At 58.8% G+C, this 17,558-nt stretch overlaps 2 protein-coding genes across 6 annotated transcripts in view; one reads left to right on the top strand and one right to left on the bottom strand.

Moving 5' to 3' along the window:
- Positions 1–4,756, top strand: part of NMT1 (N-myristoyltransferase 1) — a 15,865-nt gene extending 11,109 nt beyond the window's left edge. The window contains exons 9-12 of the mRNA XM_030256119.4: positions 146–316; positions 540–707; positions 1,864–2,001; positions 3,404–4,756. Coding sequence (XP_030111979.1) covers positions 146–316; positions 540–707; positions 1,864–2,001; positions 3,404–3,424 — 498 coding nt within the window. The 3' untranslated portion in view covers positions 3,425–4,756. The remainder of the gene's footprint in view (positions 1–145; positions 317–539; positions 708–1,863; positions 2,002–3,403) is intronic.
- PLCD3 (phospholipase C delta 3) lies at positions 4,722–17,558 on the bottom strand. 5 transcript variants are annotated; one of them, XM_072919205.1, is made up of 16 exons: positions 17,312–17,555; positions 13,544–13,705; positions 12,516–12,744; positions 12,308–12,437; positions 11,739–11,964; positions 10,050–10,251; positions 9,832–9,976; positions 9,576–9,728; positions 9,348–9,500; positions 9,159–9,194; positions 8,501–8,660; positions 7,650–7,766; positions 7,429–7,577; positions 6,725–6,860; positions 5,408–5,519; positions 4,722–5,328 (listed from the first exon to the last, which is right to left on the bottom strand). In XM_072919205.1, the coding sequence occupies exons 1-16, from the start codon at positions 17,412–17,414 to the stop codon at positions 5,016–5,018; spliced, it is 2,526 nt and encodes an 841-aa protein (XP_072775306.1). In that variant the 5' UTR covers positions 17,415–17,555; the 3' UTR covers positions 4,722–5,015. The 5 variants fall into 5 exon arrangements, with proteins under 5 accessions (XP_072775306.1, XP_072775305.1, XP_072775304.1 ...); XM_030256115.4 differs by having other exon boundaries at positions 5,089–5,328; positions 5,408–5,557; positions 17,312–17,552; XM_072919204.1 differs by having other exon boundaries at positions 7,429–7,766; positions 9,348–9,497; positions 17,312–17,558.

Below are 17,558 nucleotides of genomic sequence, written 5' to 3'. Positions count from 1 at the left end.
TCCATCCTTTGCTGGGCACGCAGGGCTGGGGGGCTGAAAATGGGCTGATGTAAGCAGAGAGTGTCTCTGTGCTGCTCATTGGAGAGCCCTTGGGTGATGAAAACCTCTGTGCAAGCAATGACACAACTTGTCCCACTTTCTGCAGACTCCCAAGACTCCTGGCCTGCGGCCCATGGAGCACAAGGACATCCCTGCTGTGCACAAGCTCTTGACTGAGTACCTGAAGCAGTTCCACCTGACACCCGTGATGAGCAGAGAGGAGGTGGAGCACTGGTTCGTACCTCAGGAGAACATCATCGACACCTTCGTGGTAGAGGTGAGGGGCAGGAGCAGGATGGGAGGGGTGTTTTCCTGGGCCTTTGCCTCTGCTGGAGCTGTGGGAGTGATCAGAGGGAGGAGCTCCATGCCCCTCCAGGACGGGAATGTGCTGGAGGATGGTGCCTCGAGTCTCCCTGCAGCCATCCCTGCAACGGGGAGAGCCCCTCTAAGGCTCTGGCCAGGCTTTGTTCCTTCCTGAGCTGTCGTGATGTCACTTCCAGAGTGCCCCAGGGGAGGTGACAGACTTCCTGAGCTTCTACACCCTGCCCTCCACCATCATGAACCACCCGACCCACAAGAGCCTGAAAGCTGCTTATTCCTTCTACAACGTCCACACCAAGACGCCTCTCATCGACCTCATGAGCGACGCGCTCATCCTCGCCAAGTCGGTGAGTGCTGCACAAAGCCCTTTTCTGACCCACAGATGAGAGGTGTTTTAAAAGCTTTTATGCCATTTTCTGTCTCATGTGAAGGGTGAGATGTTCTAATTCACGCCATCACAATCAGAAGCCAACTATTCCCTAATTACAATGCACTGTGAGTGTTCCTTGTTGTCGGAACTCAAAATGTCCCTCAGACATTTTCAGAGGTTCCAGGCCTTGATCAAAAGCATTTTAGACCCTGGCAAGCAGCAGAAAACAGCTGTGATCTTGAGTTTGAACCATGGAATGAATTACCAACTTTGAAGGTGGAACAAGCGGTCACAGAGAGTTAGATGGTATAGTAAAATTAGTCACAAATTAGAGGGAAAAATTTTTAGTATTGTACAGGGGGGTTTTAGTACCTGTACAGGGGGGTTTTACTTTGTACATGGGGGTCAGGAGTTCTAAGATGGAGGAAAGTGGGCCTAATCCTGTTCTTCCTCCTTCTTCTTCCTTACCTCCATGTTCTTGGTGATGTTGGCATTTTTCTGTTGGTTTAGGCTGGGGACACACTGTTCAACGTAGATGATAGATATTGGCACATTATTGTAAATATAGTACAATCTCGGAATCACCAGTACCCACAGATTCCGACACCTTGTCTATCAGCTTTTGCCACCCCATGCTGTAAATGCCTTAAAGTCAATCATCTAAAATTACCCCTTGTGGGTTCTACTATGGGAGCCTTCTGTCAGGCTTTGAGAATTGTCTACAAATCCATTTCCCACAGGTGAGGGATGCAGGGATGGGCTGGCACTGTGGGACACTGGGCAGCTCACAGGAACTCATCAGGAAACTCACTGGGCAGCTCACTGCAGGCTGGCTACCCTTGGGTTTGTGGGAAGGACTTGTTCCCAGGAGCTATAGAAACCAAAATTCAAAAGGATCTGCCACCCAGGAGAGGGATGCTGGGGTACCTTGACCCTTCCAGCTTGTGGTGGTTCCTCGTGTCCTACAGCAAACAGTCCTGTAGTAGTTGGATTGAGGATGAGGACACCAAGGGTGAGCTCTTTTCCTTTTCTGGATTCAAAGCTAGGCAGGAAACGGGGCCAGGCTGCTCACAGGTGGGAGAAACTCCCCAGCACAAAAGCAGGGACTGATGGCTTCATGTCTCCCTGTGCAGAAAGGATTTGACGTCTTCAATGCACTGGATCTCATGGAAAACAAAACCTTCCTGGAGAAGCTGAAGTTTGGGATCGGGGATGGGAACCTGCAGTATTACCTGTACAATTGGAAGTGTCCCAGCATGGCACCAGAGAAGGTCAGTGCTGTGAGGAGGGGCCTTGTCCCCACAGCCCTGGGGGCAGGGGTGTGCTGTCACTGGTGTCCCTGCAGTGTCACCCGGGTGATGGGCGAATCCCTCTGCCATCTCCCGTGTCTGCAGAGCGTGTCCCTGGGGAAAACCCCTCCACACTCGTCTTCCAAAGATAATTTTATTCCTGGGGGTCCCAGGATGTCATTTGTCCCCAGGGCCAGCAGCCTGTTCCCCACGGGCTGTGCTGCAGCCCCATCTGCCTGCCTGGGCCATTCTGGTTGCAGCTGTCCCTCCACACCAGAGCTGTGGTTCAGCACCTGCCCAGTCCACAGCCACCTTGCAGAGGATGGTACTTGAGAGCCAGAATCTGCCCAGCTACATCACAGCTAATTAATGCCCTGACAGCTAATTAATAGCTTGATGGCAGTCACAGGGCTTTGGTTCCCTGGTGTGAAGCCAGGTCTGTCTCTGAGCACAAGCTCTGTGCCCTACCCGTCTCACTTGCCTGCTGAGCCTCCTAGGAAGCCCCAGGAGGTTCCCAGGAGGTGTCAGCAATTCCTTCTTTTGCTGGGAGAGCTGGGAGAGGGGAGAGCCTGATGCTGGGAATGTTTCCTGTGGAGGGGCTGCCCCTGGGTCCACTGGGTCAGGGTACATGACAGGCCAGCAGCACATCCTGGAGGGTCCCCAGCAGTGCCAGCTGCCTGCAGAGACATGTCCAGGGACCAGGCTCTTGGGAAGCAGCTTCTCCCATGTCACAGAATCATGAAATTATTTGAGTTGGAAGGGACCTTATGAGCACCTTGTTCCACCCCTGCCATGGCAGGGACACCTTCCACTGTCCCAGGCTGCTCCAAGCCCCATCCAGCCTGGCCTTGGGCACTGCCAGGGATCCAGGGGCAGCCACAGCTGCTCTGGGCACCCTGTGCTAGAGCCCCAGCCTCACAAGGATGAATTCCTTCCCAATATCGTATCTACCCCTGCCCTCTGGCAGCAGGAAGCCATTCCCCCTTGTCCTGTCACTCCAGGCCCTCGTCCAAAGTCCCTCTTGGTGGCCCTTTTGGCCCTGGAAGGGGCTCTGAGGCCTCCCTGCAGCCATCTCCAGCTTGTAGCAGAGGTGTTCCATCCCTCTCTACTCATCACGAGCTGGGAAACATCCTTGGCTCATGAATCGAGGCTGTCTCGTATCCTGGTGGGGCTTGTCACACCCCAAACATTGGTCACCTCCCCAGATCAGAGCTGGGCAGGGCCCGTGTGCCCATTCAGCCCCAAACCCAGGGCTTGCTGCTCCCAAATACCCCAAAACCAGCGGGGAGACCGACACAGACAGCACCGAGCCCTCCCAGTGCGTCCTGACGTGGCTGCAGCGGAGCAGAGGCCACGTCCTGACCCCGATTTCCATTGCTCCCAGGTTGGATTGGTGCTGCAGTAAGGGAGCCCTTGCCAGGAGAGCGTGGAGGAGCCGGGTCTGTGGAGGTGCTGCCCTCATCCTTTCTGCCAAAGCCGGACCCACGCCGGGAGAGGGGCACCGGAGCCGCCCCCGCTGCTGCCAGCGCCTCCTCGTTCCATTTAACTGCATCTCCTAAAGACATGATGGAGGGAATGTAACTGCTGAAACTAGATCATGATTGGCATATAATGGATTTCACGGGTGAATAATAAAAGTATATATTATATATATTTTAAATCTTTCCTGTTCCCAACTGCCATGAGTTACATTCGGCTGCTGAAGGTCACCACTGGGCTGCTGGACTGGGACTTTTCTCCGTGGGGACAACTGAGGTTGATGCTGTGACAACATGTGGCTGCTGGCCAAACCCTCCTTCAGGCTCTCTCCTGCTCAGCTCTTTGCCCCCTCCGTTACACAGGGAAGCACGTCAGGATTCCTTTCCAAGGGCTATTTGTGCAAGTGATGCCTTGTCCCACCTCCTGCCCAGCCACGGAGACTCCAACCCTTCTGCTGGACGCTCGGGCTCCTGGGGCTGCTTCCCCTCAGCCTCCCCCGTGGGGCTGTGGGCACCGGGGATGCTCCACTGCCACTGCCACACCTCCAGCCTCTCTGCTCAGCTGCTTTTCTCTGGAAGCACGGAAATCTGGATACTCCATCGGCATCGCCCCGGGGGCCTCAGCCTCCCTGGTGCCTCCACCACCAGCCCCCAGTGTCACCCAGTGTCACCTCGTGCTGTGGGATCCGAGAGAAAGGAAATGTTTTCATGGAAAACTTCCATCCCATCGAGGAGTGCCCGGACAGCTCCTGCCACATCCTGAACCCAGAGCTCCGAGATGCTCCCGCCCAGCCAAAGGTTTCCAAAGCTGCACACCAAGGCCAAGACCCCGTCTATGCACCCTCACCCTCCCTGTCCTCGCGTGTCCCTGTCACACCCGTGGCAGCACGGACACTGAGCGCCTGTGCCCGCCCCAGCCCGGACCTGTGGGGCCTCAGTGGGGACCAGGAGCCCATCACATCCCCCTGCCTGGGGTCCTGTGTCACCTATGCAAGTACCTCTGTGTCCCCTCCTGTGTCCCTGTTGTCCCGAGCTAGGGGAGGCTGGGTGTGGGTGGGGGACCCTCCCCCTGTCCCCATGGCAGGTTTGAGGGCTGCTCCAATGAATTCCCCCAGCTTCCATGGGTGCCTGGCAGCTCCCCAGGGCACTGCTGATTTGGGAGTGGGCTCAGCCCTGATCCACCCACAGCGGGCCCCAGAGGGTGACAGGGACACTGGGACAGGCTCTGTTAAAATAAAACCTTTATTTGACTGGCTTGATCCCGGGCTGTAAATCTGTGACTGTCACTGGTGCCAGAGCAGAGGTCGGCAGTGTGTCCCCACCTGAGCACAATGGAGTGTGTGGTGGCAGGGTCCCCTCAGGGACTGTAGTGTGATGATGGCACCATCCTTGCATCCCAAGAGAGGGGCTGGGATCAAGCGTGGCCAAGACTGATGAGATTTGGTGGTTGCTGTCACCCATGTCGCCTCTGTGGGGCTGTGCTGGGCTGTCGTTGGCCCAATCATCCCATCCTGGTTGTCACAGCACCTCTGTCCCCTCAAGCAGACTGGGTGGCACTGGGTGACAGGGAGAGGACCCCCACTGCCCCTCTGGGTGCTCCAGCCCTGCTGTCGCCACAGAAGGCGAGCGCTGTCCTGGGGCTGTCCCCACGCAGGGCGCCCACCCATGGAGGAGCCTGTTGTCCCCCATATGGAGATGTGACACCCCCCCATGGGCACCTCGGGGGTCCCTCCTGCAGACCCTCAGAGGCTCTTGCATCGAACGTGCACGAAGAGCGTGGCAGGGGACAGGGATGCCCCGTCCCTGGAGAGCAGGTGGATGTGGCGGTACCCTGGGGACACACGGGGGCTCAGCGGGTGCCAGGGGCTGTCCCCATCCCCGGAGGGCAGCGGGGTGGCACCTGCACCCACCTTGGCGCATGCTGGGCAGGGGCAGCGTGAACTGCCCCACGAAGTCGTTGCAGGAGGTGCTGTCGTAGTCCTCCACCACGAAGCGCACCAGGGCCAGCTCGGGCACCCGCACCTGGAACCGCAGCGTCTCCTCCCAGCGCGGGTTGAAACCTGTGGCACCACCGGCGTGGGGCTGGCAGGGGCCACCACGGCCACCAGGGCCACCCCGTGGGACCCCCGGCACTGCCCCTGCCCCGGCTGAGCTGCCCTGCTGCTCTGGGGGTCATACTGGGGCTGTGGTGGGGTGTACTGGGGAATGGGGGTCATACTGGGGCCACAGTGGGGTGTACTGGGCTATGGGGGTCATACTGGGGCTGTGGTGGGGTGTACTGGGGAATGGGGGTCATACTGGGGCTGTGGTGGGGTGTACTGGGCTATGGGGGTCATACTGGGGCTGTAGTGGGGTGTACTGGGGAATGGGGGTCATACTGGGGCTGTGGTGGGGTGTACTGGGGAATGGGGGTCATAGTGAGGGACTGGGGGTTATGCTGGGGCCGTGATGGGGTATACTGGGGAAAAGGGGGCCATACTGGTATTGGACTGGGCTATACTGGGAGAATGGGGGTTGTACAGTGACTGTGGTGGAATATATTGGAGGAATGGGATCATACTGGGACTCTGATGGGATATACTGGGGGAATTGAGGTTACACTGGAGCTGGGCTGGACCATACTGGGAGAATGGGGGTATACTGGGGGAATGGGAATCATACTGGGGAGAATGGGCATCACACTGGGCTTGGGCTGGGAGTACTGGAGGCCGTAAGGGAGCAGCACTGGGAGAACTGGGACATGATGGGCTCTGCCACTGGTGAGGGTCTGGCTGTGCTGGGGAGGGGACTGGGGTGTCCTGGGCATTGGGGTGTCCTGGGCACTGGGGTGTCCTGGGTGCTGGGGTGTCCTGGGTGCTGGGGTGTCCTGGGCACTGGGGTGTCCTGGGTGGTGTCCTGGACACTGGGGTGTCCTGGGTGCTGGGGTGTCCTGGCTGCTGAGGTGTCCTGGCTGCTGGTTCACTGGCAGTGAGTGCTGGGCTGTCCCTCACGGGCATTAGGGTGCCCCTGGCATTAGGGTGCCCTGGGGTGTTCCTGGGGACCAGGTGTCCTGAGGGACCCTGAGTGTCCTGGAGCACCCCTGGGGTTCCCTGGGGTGTCTGCAGGGTGCTCCAAGGGACCAGCAGTCCTTGGGCATTCCTGGGATTTGGGCAGTGACAGGGCTGTGAGAGGTGACAGGTGATGGGATGTGTCCCCACGGTGCCCAGGGTGTCCCCAGGGGTTCTCACCGTTGTTGAGCTTGTGGTGGGTTTGCTGCTTGGCACAATCTGCCGGGACCCCGTGGATCTCCACACGCACGAAGGGATCCACGATGGAGCTGCCCTTGTCCCTGTTGAGCTTGGGCAGCTGCTGGGCTGTGATCACCTGTGGCACAGCACCACGAGGGGCCCGGTGTGGGTGTGGGGTGTCCCCAGGAGAAGGGACATGGTGGCATTGGCTGGTGGGGACATGGTGAACGCAGGGAGGTGCTGATGCCACTCAGTGGCTGACACCAGCTGGATTTGGGGACAGGGTTGGTGTCACCCAAGAAAAGCGTCATGCATGGCACAGTGAGGAGTGTTGAGGGATGAGGAGGGAGGTGGCTGGTGCCATCCAGGAGAAGGGACATCGGTGGCACATGGCTAGGGACAGAGAAGGGAGAAGATGGCACCAGCCAGGAGCGGGATGGGTGAAGAGGAGGGAGGTGGTTGGTACCACGCAGGAGAAGGAACATGAGGGACATGTGGCTGGGTCCTCAGGAGAAGGGATGTGGGTGGCACTTGGCTGGGACTGAGGACAGAGTGGGGAGGAAGGAGGTGGCTGGTACCAGCTGGATTTGGGGACAGCGTTGGTGTCACCTGGGCAAAGACGCAGGTGGCGCCTGGCCAGGTATTAGAATGTCACGGGTGTGACCCAGGAGGGACATGGGTGGCAGCTCGGGGGGTGTCCTCACCCTGATGTGCAGAGCCAGGCGCTGGGACCCCTCCCCTGGGGGGCTGCGCAGGCAGAGGGGCTTCAGCACGTAACCGCAGCGGCCGTTGGGCAGGAAGCGCCCGGCGTTCAGGTCCATCTCGTAGCCCGGCGTCTGGAAGTTGAGGGCCACTGTGGGGACAGCGGGACGGGCTGTCAGGGGGGTGACAGCGCCAGGGGGGGCTGCCAGGTCGGGGGTCTCACCCAGCTGGCAGCCGGCGTTCCACATCTCCTGGGGGTTGTAGTTGGCGGAGTTCATCTTGAGCCCCAGCGGGTACACGCGGCTGAGCTGGCGGGTGTTGTAGCGGATCAGCGCTGGGCCTGGGGGGGACACGGCTCAGCTGCACCCCCCAGTGCTGCTGGGGGCCCAACAGAGGGAGCATGGGACCTTCAACCCAGACCCTGGGGGTCAGACCCCAAACCTGGACCTGGACCTTGCACCCTGACCCCGACCTCTGACCCTTGATCCTGATATCGCCCCCACGCTTTGACTTTAGACCCCAGAGCTTGACCGTGGAACTCAGAGCCTGACCCCACATCTTGACCCTGATCCCTGGACCTCAGACTCCAAAGCAAGACCCCCAAGCCTATGCCCTGACCAGATCCCAATCCTTGACTCCAGACACTGACTCTGGCCCCACACACTGAGCCTGGAGCCCAGACCCTGAACACTGACTCAGACCTTAACCTCAAATTCTGCCCCTGACCCCCAGACCCTGAACACTGACTCAGACCTTAACCTCAAATTCTGCCCCTGACCCCCAGACCTCAGTGCCTGGACTCTGACCCAGACCTTATTCCCAGCCCCAGGCGCTGGATGCAAATGCCACATCCTAAATCCTGATCCCAGACCCTGATCCTGCTCGTGTGACCCCAACCCTGGCCTTTGGCCCAGGCAGGCCCTGCCACCAGACCCCAGTGTCCCCTGTCCAGGGCAGGCTGGGCGAGGCCAGCTGAGCCTGGCTGCTCCTGGGGCCGCCCTAGAGACAGAGCCCACCACTCAGGAGTACAGACCCACCCCGTCCCCATCCCTGTCCCTGTCTGGTGGCCCTCACCTGCCTCCTTGATGAGCTTCCGTGCCTTCCTCTCGCTGAAGGAGGACACCTGGCAGGGCTGGGGGTGGCGCAGGGCCCGGGCCAGCCCGGGGAAGGGGACAGCCTGGCAGTACACCACCAGTGCCGACAGCTCTGGGGACACCTGCGACGCGTCCTTGGCCTGCAGGAGCCACGTGGCATCAGGGAAAACCTGGCCCTGGTGGCCACCTGCCAGTCCGAGGGTCTGCAGACCTCCCACCCACTAGTGCAGAGTGCTGAGACCCCCAAGGCCATGGAGACCCCAAGGTGGTGCAGGACCTGAGGCAATGGAATGATGGACCAGGGGCTGATGGGGAGCCCAAGCAGGTTGAGAACTGGAAGTGATGGAGACCCCAAAGTGCTGCAGAACCTGAGGTGATGGGCACCCTGAGATGATGGAATTCTTGAGGTGACAGAGACCCCAATGTGATGCTGACCCCAACGGGTCACTCTGGATGCGATGAAAGCCCAACACGATGGAGAACTCGAGGTGCCAAGAAATCAGTGTTGGAAACCCCAGACACGGGTCACCCAGCCCAACAGGAAGAGGGAGGCACAGTTGAGGGGTCCCCAAGCTCTGTCCCCTCTTCCAGGTAGTGACAGCCACCCACTGCCCCCCCAGCTCCAGCCCATCACCCACCTGCAGAGGTTTGATCTCCTGCAGCGACTGCAGCGACTGAAAGAGGAGAGAGCAGCGCTGCAGAGGCCGTGGCAGAGGTGGCAGTGCCAGGATGCCATGGTCCCCTGGCACCACCAGGATGCTCTGATCCATCAGGACCACAGGGATGCCGTGGTCCTCTGAAACCACATCCCTGGGGAAGTCTCTTACCTTCCGGGGGCTTCTCTCCTGCACCTTCTCCTCCTCTTCTTCCTCCTCCTCCTCTTCCTCCTCTTCGGGGTCCAGCAGGGAGGTGACACCCTGTGACTCCTGCCACAGCTCTGGCAGCTTCTTGCCCTTCACCAGGATCTTTTCCTTCAGCTGCTACAGAAGGCAGATCCGAGCTCAGGGTTTGGAGGGGACACGGGGACACTGCAGTGGGCACACAGGTGGCCTTACCTCTGGTGAGGGGAGATGCTGGGGGTCCTGCCCCTGCAGGGGCTGTGTCAGCAGCCTGTCCCCCAGGATGGCCTTCATGTGCCGGGCCATGGTGGCCTGCTGCTCCAGCCCGCAGTGGTTCTCCAGGGACAGGATGACGGGGTAGGGGGATTTCTGGGCGTGGGGACATGCAGCCCTCAGCACCGGGCACCCCACACCTGGCACGGGGCACCCCACACCCAGCACGGGGCACCCCAGGGCTGCCAGCCGCTCTCACCTCGAAGGCAGAGTCGCGGATGCTCTCGATGACGTCGCGGAAGAGGATTTTGGAGGTGAGCGTGTGGCCGTGGTACACCACAGGCTCCCCGTCCGAGCCCTCCCAGCAGTCCAGCTCCACACAGCGGCACCCTGCCCGCAGCGCCCTGCCACCACATGGCACCAGCTCAGTCCCTGTCACCCCGGGGCCCTCTGTGGCACCACAGTGGGGACACGCACCGGACATAGGCCTCGGTGCTGCTGCTGCCGCCGAGCTGGTGGCGGGTCAGGTAGGTGTTGTGGGAGGAGGAGATGAAGTAGTGGCTCAGGGGCTGGCTCATGTCCTGGTGCACCTCGGTGTGCTCCTGGTTGAGGATGTCACCGGCGGCCGAGAGCAGGTACATGGTGAAGCCGTCCAGCATCATCAGGTCCTGCCGCTTGGCTGCGGGACACGGGGGCAGAGAGGTGTCACAGGGGGTGGCACCCTGAGAACTTCCCCCACAGCACTGCCACGTTCATCCCTGACATGGCACTGTGGCACCCAGGGGATGTGTAAGTTCCCTCGAGTGTCCCATCTCCACCCTGATGTCACTCATCCTGCTGGTGGCACGGTGACACCCATGAAATGTGGAGGTTCCCCGTCCCCACCCTGATGCGCTCTGTCCTCCCAGTGCCATGTCACCCCAGACCTGGCACTGGGGCACTCAGGGGAGGTCCCCTTTCTACTCCCATCTCCCATCTGATGTCCTCCATCCTCCTAGTGCCACATCTGCCTTAAGGGGACTACTGTGACATGGAGGTCCTTCATCCCCACCGTGATGTCCCCTGTCCTCCTAGTGCTGTGCTCAGCCTGGACCTGCCATGGTGGGACCTGAGGAAGTCCCTCAGCAGTGGCACATTGATACCAGAGCTGGCATCACACCACCCGTGAGACGTGGAAGTCCCCCTGCTGCCCATCCCCACCTTCACATCCCTGTCACATCCACCAGGTGCCAGCCAGGCCATGTTTGGATGGCAAACACTGGGAATGGGCATGAGTGAAACGTAAACTTTGAGGAATTTAGAGATTTTAGAGGAGCTAAGATTTTAGTTAGAAATAAGCCTTACTAGAGTTAATTAAAATAAGAATAATAAATGAGTAGGCCTTGATGAAGTTAGGAGTTAGTAGTTAACTAATAATTAATTGCTTGTCAGCACAATGTTTAGTTAGCTGGGTTTATAATGAAGAATACACAAACTGACAAATTGCTTTTAGGAACATAAGACAATTGTGGGCCTCCTCTGTTCTGAAACCAATTGAAGACAAGGAATAGGAGTTCTACCAAGAGTTCATTTGTCATATTTGCATTGAAAAGGTAGAAAGGTCAGAACGAGGAAGACTTCATTGACTTCCTCATTTTGGGACCCCTCCCTATGAAAGGGACACCGACCCATTTAAAGGGACAAACCACGCATGCTTAATGGATTTTGGAGTGATTAGCATATGAAGCGGGGAATGGGATGTACCAAAATGATGAATATGTATTTGTATTTTGTATATTCAATACTTGTATGGATAAAAAGACTCTGTAATCACCTGGAAGGGGCAGTGTGGATTTGGGAGCTATCCCACACACAATAAACACACACTTTGTAACTTTAAACTGTTAGAGAGTTTTTGCCCGTCACAGTTGGATATTGGCACTAGATCAATATCCATATTTTTTTAATAAATCACTTTCTAACTTTAAACTGCTAGAGAGTTTTTGCCCGTCACAGTTGGATATTGGCACTAGATCAATATCCATATTTTTTAATAAATCATCAGGACAGTAATAGAAGCCTTGGAGGACCCCATATTGGTTTGGTGGGGACGATGCCACCGATCAGACCCCGTTCCTACATCCACGAGCTCCGGTGCCCACCCCACGATGCCACAGCCTCACTTACCCTTCTCGTTGAGCTCGTAGGTGCGGATGATGGCGCGGGCCTGGTGCAGGCTGCTCTCCTCGCCCTGATCCCTCAGGAAATCCTGCAGCTCCTCGGCCGACAGGACCCGGTCCTCGCCCGAGTAGCGCCCGAACAGCTCCTCCAGCTCCGGCCGCCGCAGCAGCCGCCGGCAGAACTCCTCCAGCTCCCGCCCCTCCAGCCGCTCGTTGCCTGAGTGGTCACACTCCTGCGGGGACAACCCGGCCTCAGGGATGTCCCCTGCCTCGCCCTGCCTGTCCCCTGGGGCTGGCAGTGTGTGTGGGACCAGTTTGGGGGGCTCAGTCCCCTCTGTTCCCTTGGGATGGAGCAGAGCAGAGCTCCGTGCCTCAGTTTCCCTAGGTGGAAAGGGATGTCCAGAGGAACAGCTGTCCATGGGGGAGCAATGTCCCACCTTGGGGACACATGGAACAGCGGCTGGGACAGCTCAGCCCACCTCACTCCTCTCCACCATGTGCTTCTGGTGGGACCCAGCCTTTGGTGGCCTTGGTGTGAGGAGTCTGACAGCAGGTCCTGCAGCACACCATGGGTACCTTGAAGAGCTTGGAGGCATAGACATCGTCCATGTCGATGTTGAGCATCCTCAGCATGCTCTTCACCTCCCGGAAGGACATCTTGTTGTCCTTGTTGCTGTCAGCTCGCTGCAGGACCCCATGGATCCAGCTGCAGCGGGGTAAGGAAACCTCCTGGCGTCACCCGCAGCCGTCCCCACCGTGTCCCCAGATCTCCCTCAAAGGATACTGGTCCAGCTTCTCCATCTGGCTCATGGCCTGCAGCCGCCCCATCAGCTTGGTGAGGCCCTGCACCCAGTGCCGGGCGTCCTCCTCGGCGCGGGCGGCCAGGTCCAGGTTCTTGTGGTGGCCCTTGAAGGCCAGGCTGAAGCAGTGGCGCTCGGGGAAGGCGGCTCCGTGCTGGCGCAGCCCCTCCGACTGCCGGCCCTGGCGCAGCCCCTCGATCTGTGTCACCGAGACTGCGGGGACACCATGGCTGGGACCGTGCACGGGTCCCTCGGTGGGGCAGCACCCCAAGGATCCCGCCAGGCTGCCCCACTCGGCCCCACGGCCGCTGCCAGGGGATGGAGCTGCCACCCATGAGCTGGCACCCATCCCAGATGAGGGTGGGAAGAGCCAGGGAGGGGGACAGAGTCTGGCCAGGATGGAGACGGGACCTTGTGCTGACCCCAGGGGGATGGGGAAGGGTGGGGGGGCTCTCACAGCTCCGCACGGGGTGTACTGGGAGGCACTGGGAAAGGTGGGAAGGCTCTGGGAGCTGGAGTTCAGGTATGGGGTGGGGGTCCTTGTTCTGCTCAGGTGAGGGTCCGGACCCCAGGCTTGGGGTCAGTGCTGGGTGGGAGTCTGGGTCCTGACTGGGGGTCAGGGTCCAGTCACAGGTGGGGATCCAGCAGGGATCTGGGTCCCAGGGGGCATCTGGGTGACAATCCAGACCCGACCATCTGGGTAGGGTCAGGATTGTGGAATTCCATGTCCCAGGATTTGTCCTGGCTCTCACTGGGGGATCTGGGTCCTGGGTTGGGGTCTGGAACTCGGGTGGGGTCTGGGGTCTGAGTGGGGATCCAGGTCTTGGGTGGGGGTCTGGGAACAGGGATGTGGTCAGGATCCAGGTGGGCTTCTGGCTGCTGGGAATGGATCTGGGTCCTGGGTGGGGGTCCAGATCCTGGGAGAGGGTCTGGATTCCAGGTGGGGGTCTGGGTTGGGGTCTGGGTCCTTGGTGGGGGCCCAGGGGTGGGTCTGGGGCACTGCAGCACTCACAGCTCCGGGGGGAGCGGGCGTGCCCGAAGCGTCCCTCGAAGCAGACGGTGACCCCGTCCTCCTGCAGGCGGAACAGCCGCGCCCTGGAGCCCCCCCGGGCCTTCACCTTCCAGAGCAGGGACCCCTGCAGCATCTGCTGGACATCCTCATCCTCCGTCAGCCCTGCGGGGACAGCCCTGGGCTACCGGGGCTCGGGGGGCTCGGGGGGCTCGGGGGGCACTGGGGGCACTGGGGGCTCGAAGGGTGTACTGGGGGCACGGGCTGGGGGGGATGGGTTGGAATAGGACAGGAATGGGTTGGAATAGGACAGGAATGGGTTGGAATAGGACAGGAATGGGTTGGAATGGGACAGGAATGGGTTGGAATGGGAATGGGTTGGAGTGGCACAGGAATGGGTTGGAATGGGACAGGAATGGGTTGGAATGGGACAGGAATGGGACAGGAATGGATTCGAATGGCACAGGAATGGGACAGGAATGGGTTGGAATGGGACAGGAATGGGTTGGAATGGCACAGGAATGGGTTGGAATGGGACAGGAATGGGTTGGAATGGCACAGGAATGGGTTGGAATGGCACAGGAATGGGTTGGAATGGGACAGGAATGAGTTGGAATGGGACAGGAATGGGTTGGAATGGCACAGGAATGGGTTGGAATAGGACAGGAATGGGTTGGAATAGGACAGGAATGGGTTGGAATGGCACAGGAATGGGTTGGAATGGGACAGGAATGGGTTGGAATAGGACAGGAATGGGTTGGAATGGCACAGGAATGGGTTGGAATAGGACAGGAATGGGTTGGAATGGGACGGGAATGGGTTGGAATAGGACAGGAATGGGTTGGAATGGGTTGGAATAGGACAGGAATGGGTTGGAATGGGACAGGAATGGGTTGGAATGGGACAGGAATGGGTTGGAATGGCACGGTTGGAATAGGACAGGAATGGGTTGGAATGGGACAGGAATGGGGTGGAATGGGGCAGGAATGGGTTGGAATGGCACAGGGATGGGTTGGAATGGGACAGGAATGGGTTGGAATGGGACAGGAATGGGTTGGAATGGCACAGGAATGGGTTGGAATGGCACAGGAATGGGTTGGAATGGGATAGGAATGGGTTGGAATGGCACAGGAATGGGTTGGAATAGGACAGGAATGGGTTGGAATGGGACAGGAATGGGTTGGAATGGGACAGGAATGGGTTGGAATGGCACAGGAATGGGTTGGAATGGCACAGGAATGGGTTGGAATGGGACAGGAATGGGATGGGACAGGAATGGGTTGGAATGGGTTGGAATAGGACAGGAATGGGTTGGAATAGGACAGGAATGGGTTGGAATAGGACAGGGATGGGTTGGAATGGCACAGGAATGGGTTGGAATGGGATGGGTTGGAATAGGACAGGAATGGGTTGGAATGGGACAGGAATGGTTTGGAATGGCACAGGAATGGTTTGGAATGGGACAGGGATGGGTTGGAATGGGACAGAATGGGTTGGAATAGGACAAGAATGGGTTGGAATGGGACAGGAATGGGTTGGAATGGGACAGGAATGGGTTGGAATGGGTTGGAATAGGACAGGAATGGGTTGGAATGGGACAGGAATGGGTTGGAATAGGACAGGAATGGGATGGGACAGGAATGGGTTGGAATGAGACACAAATGGGTTGGAATGGCACAGGGATGGTTTGGAATAGGACAGGAATGGGTTGGAATAGGACAGGAATGGGTTGGAATAGGACAAGAATGGGTTGGAATGGCACAGGAATGGGTTGGAATAGGACAGGAATGGGTTGGAATAGGACAGGAATGGGTTGGAATGGCACAGGAATGGGTTGGAATAGGACAGGAATGGGTTGGAATGGGACAAGAATGGGTTGGAATAGGACAAGAATGGGTTGGAATGGGACAGGAATGGGTTGGAATGGAACAGGAATGGGTTGGAATAGGACAGGGATGGGTTGGAATGGCACAGGAATGGGTTGGAATGGGACAGGAATGGGTTGGAATAGGACAGGAATGGGTTGGAATGGGACAGGAATGGGTTGGAATGGCACAGGAATGGGTTGGAATGGCACAGGAATGGGTTGGAATGGGACAGAATGGGTTGGAATGGGACGGGAATGGGTTGGAATGGGACAGGGATGGTTTGGAATGGCACAGGAATGGGTTGGAATAGGACAGGGATGGGTTGGAATGGCACAGGACAGGCAGGAGAGGACAGACAGGACAAGCCACTGCCCTGGGCCCCTTTGGAGCACAGTGTGGCTGTTCAGGGGGACAGGGCACAGCAGTGACACAGCTCAGCTGCTAAATCCCAGCAAAGCTGCCCAAATCCTGCATGGAGAGTGCCAGGACGGTGCCAGCAGCAGAGCTCAGGCTGCAACAATGACAGGCTGGACCCGGGGGACTCGCGGGCCCACGCCTCAGCCGGGATTTTTCCATCTGGTCACGGAGTGGTTATTTCCTCCCTTTCTTGTTTTGGCAGCCATTCCTAAGATCTCCAGTGGCCACGTCCTGCTCTGCATGGAGACTCCACTCCTGGGCTGGGAAAGGGTGGTTTGGGGGCTCTGGGGACATCCTGAGCCACCGTGGCCTCGGGGTGCAGCCACCAGCACCTCCTGCATGTTCATGGGGACATGGCTGCACAAGCATGGGGCTGCAGGGATGTAGGAACACGTGGATACAGGTCCATGGGCACAGGGATGTATGGGCACATGGATACAGGTCCATGGGCACATGGAATGTCAGATCCATGGGCACAGGGATGGATGGGCACATGGAATGTCAGATCCATGGGCACATGGAATGTCAGATCCATGGGCACAGGGATGTATGGGCACATGGATACAGATCCATGGGCACAGGGAATGTCAGATCCATGGGCACATGGATACAGGTCCATGGGCACAGGGAATGTCAGATCCATGGGCACATGGATACAGGTCCATGGGCACAGGGAATGTCAGATCCATGGGCACATGGATACAGGTCCATGGGCACAGGGAATGTCAGATCCATGGGCACAGGGATGGGCACATGGAATGTCAGATCCATGGGCACAGGGATGGGCACATGGATACAGGTCCATGGGCACATGGAATGTCAGATCCATGGGCACAGGGATGTATGGGCACATGGAATGTCAGATCCATGGGCACAGGGATATATGGGCACAAGGAATGTCAGATCCATGGGCACAGGGATGGGCACATGGAATGTCAGATCCATGGGCACATGGAATGTCAGATCCATGGGCACATGGAATGTCAGATCCATGGGCACAGGGATATATGGGCACATGGAATGTCAGATCCATGGGCACAGGGATGGGCACATGGATGTGTGGATATAGAGGTGCAGGGACAGATGGGTGCGAGGACACACAGCCACAGGGACACACGGGCACACGGAGCTGCAGCAGCTCCAGGCACACGCCCCGTGTCCCAAGCTGGGGGCACAAGGCCAGCTGTGCCCTTCCTGCCACTCCCAGGGACCCACCCTGACCTTGCCGGGCACCCACTGCCCCCACCTGGGTGGGTGAGCCCCGTGTGCCCACCGTGCCATGTGTGGGGAAACTGAGGCAGGGCGTTGGGAAGGGTCCCAGGGAATGGGACCTGAGCCTTGGGGACAGTAAATGCCCTGAGCAAGGGAGCTCCTGTCACCTGTGATGTGGCCAAACCCGACCCCGCTGTCGCCTATTTTGGGGTGGCCCTGGGGACCCCTCCCGGGCGCCCAGCCCGGAGTTTCTGCCCGGTTCCCCCGAACTCACCCATTTTCTTCAGGGCTCTCCCGGGCCGGCGGGAGCCCCCGGTGCCTTCAGCCGGGGCACGGAGCTGCTCGGCGGCGGGACGCGCCCTCCTGCCGCAGATCATGACGGGGACCCTCGGTGTTCCCGGTGCTCCCGGTGCCTCCGGTGCTCCCGGTGCTCCCGGTGCTCGCGGTGGTTCTGTTGCTCCCGGTGCTCCCGGTGCTCCCGGTGCTCCCGGTGCCCCCGGTGCTCCCGGTGCTCCCGGGAC

Source organism: Taeniopygia guttata, chromosome 27 (assembly GCF_048771995.1).
Source record: "Taeniopygia guttata chromosome 27, bTaeGut7.mat, whole genome shotgun sequence".
In the NCBI taxonomy this organism is placed as follows: Eukaryota; Metazoa; Chordata; class Aves; order Passeriformes; family Estrildidae; genus Taeniopygia; species Taeniopygia guttata.
Note: the sequence above shows the minus strand (reverse complement) of the source record. Positions and strands in the feature narration are given on the sequence as shown.

Coding starts and splice junctions, on each gene's coding strand:
- PLCD3 (XM_072919203.1), bottom strand. CDS start 17,414: ATGATCTGCGGCAGGAGGGCGCGTCCCGCCGCCGAGCAGCTCCGTGCC. Junction 9,729..9,831: donor TCCGCGACTCTGCCTTCGAG/GTGAGAGCGGCT, acceptor CCCCACGCCCAG/AAATCCCCCTACCCCGTCAT. Junction 5,520..6,724: donor CCACCACAAGCTCAACAACG/GTGAGAACCCCT, acceptor CTGCGGTTCCAG/GTGCGGGTGCCCGAGCTGGC.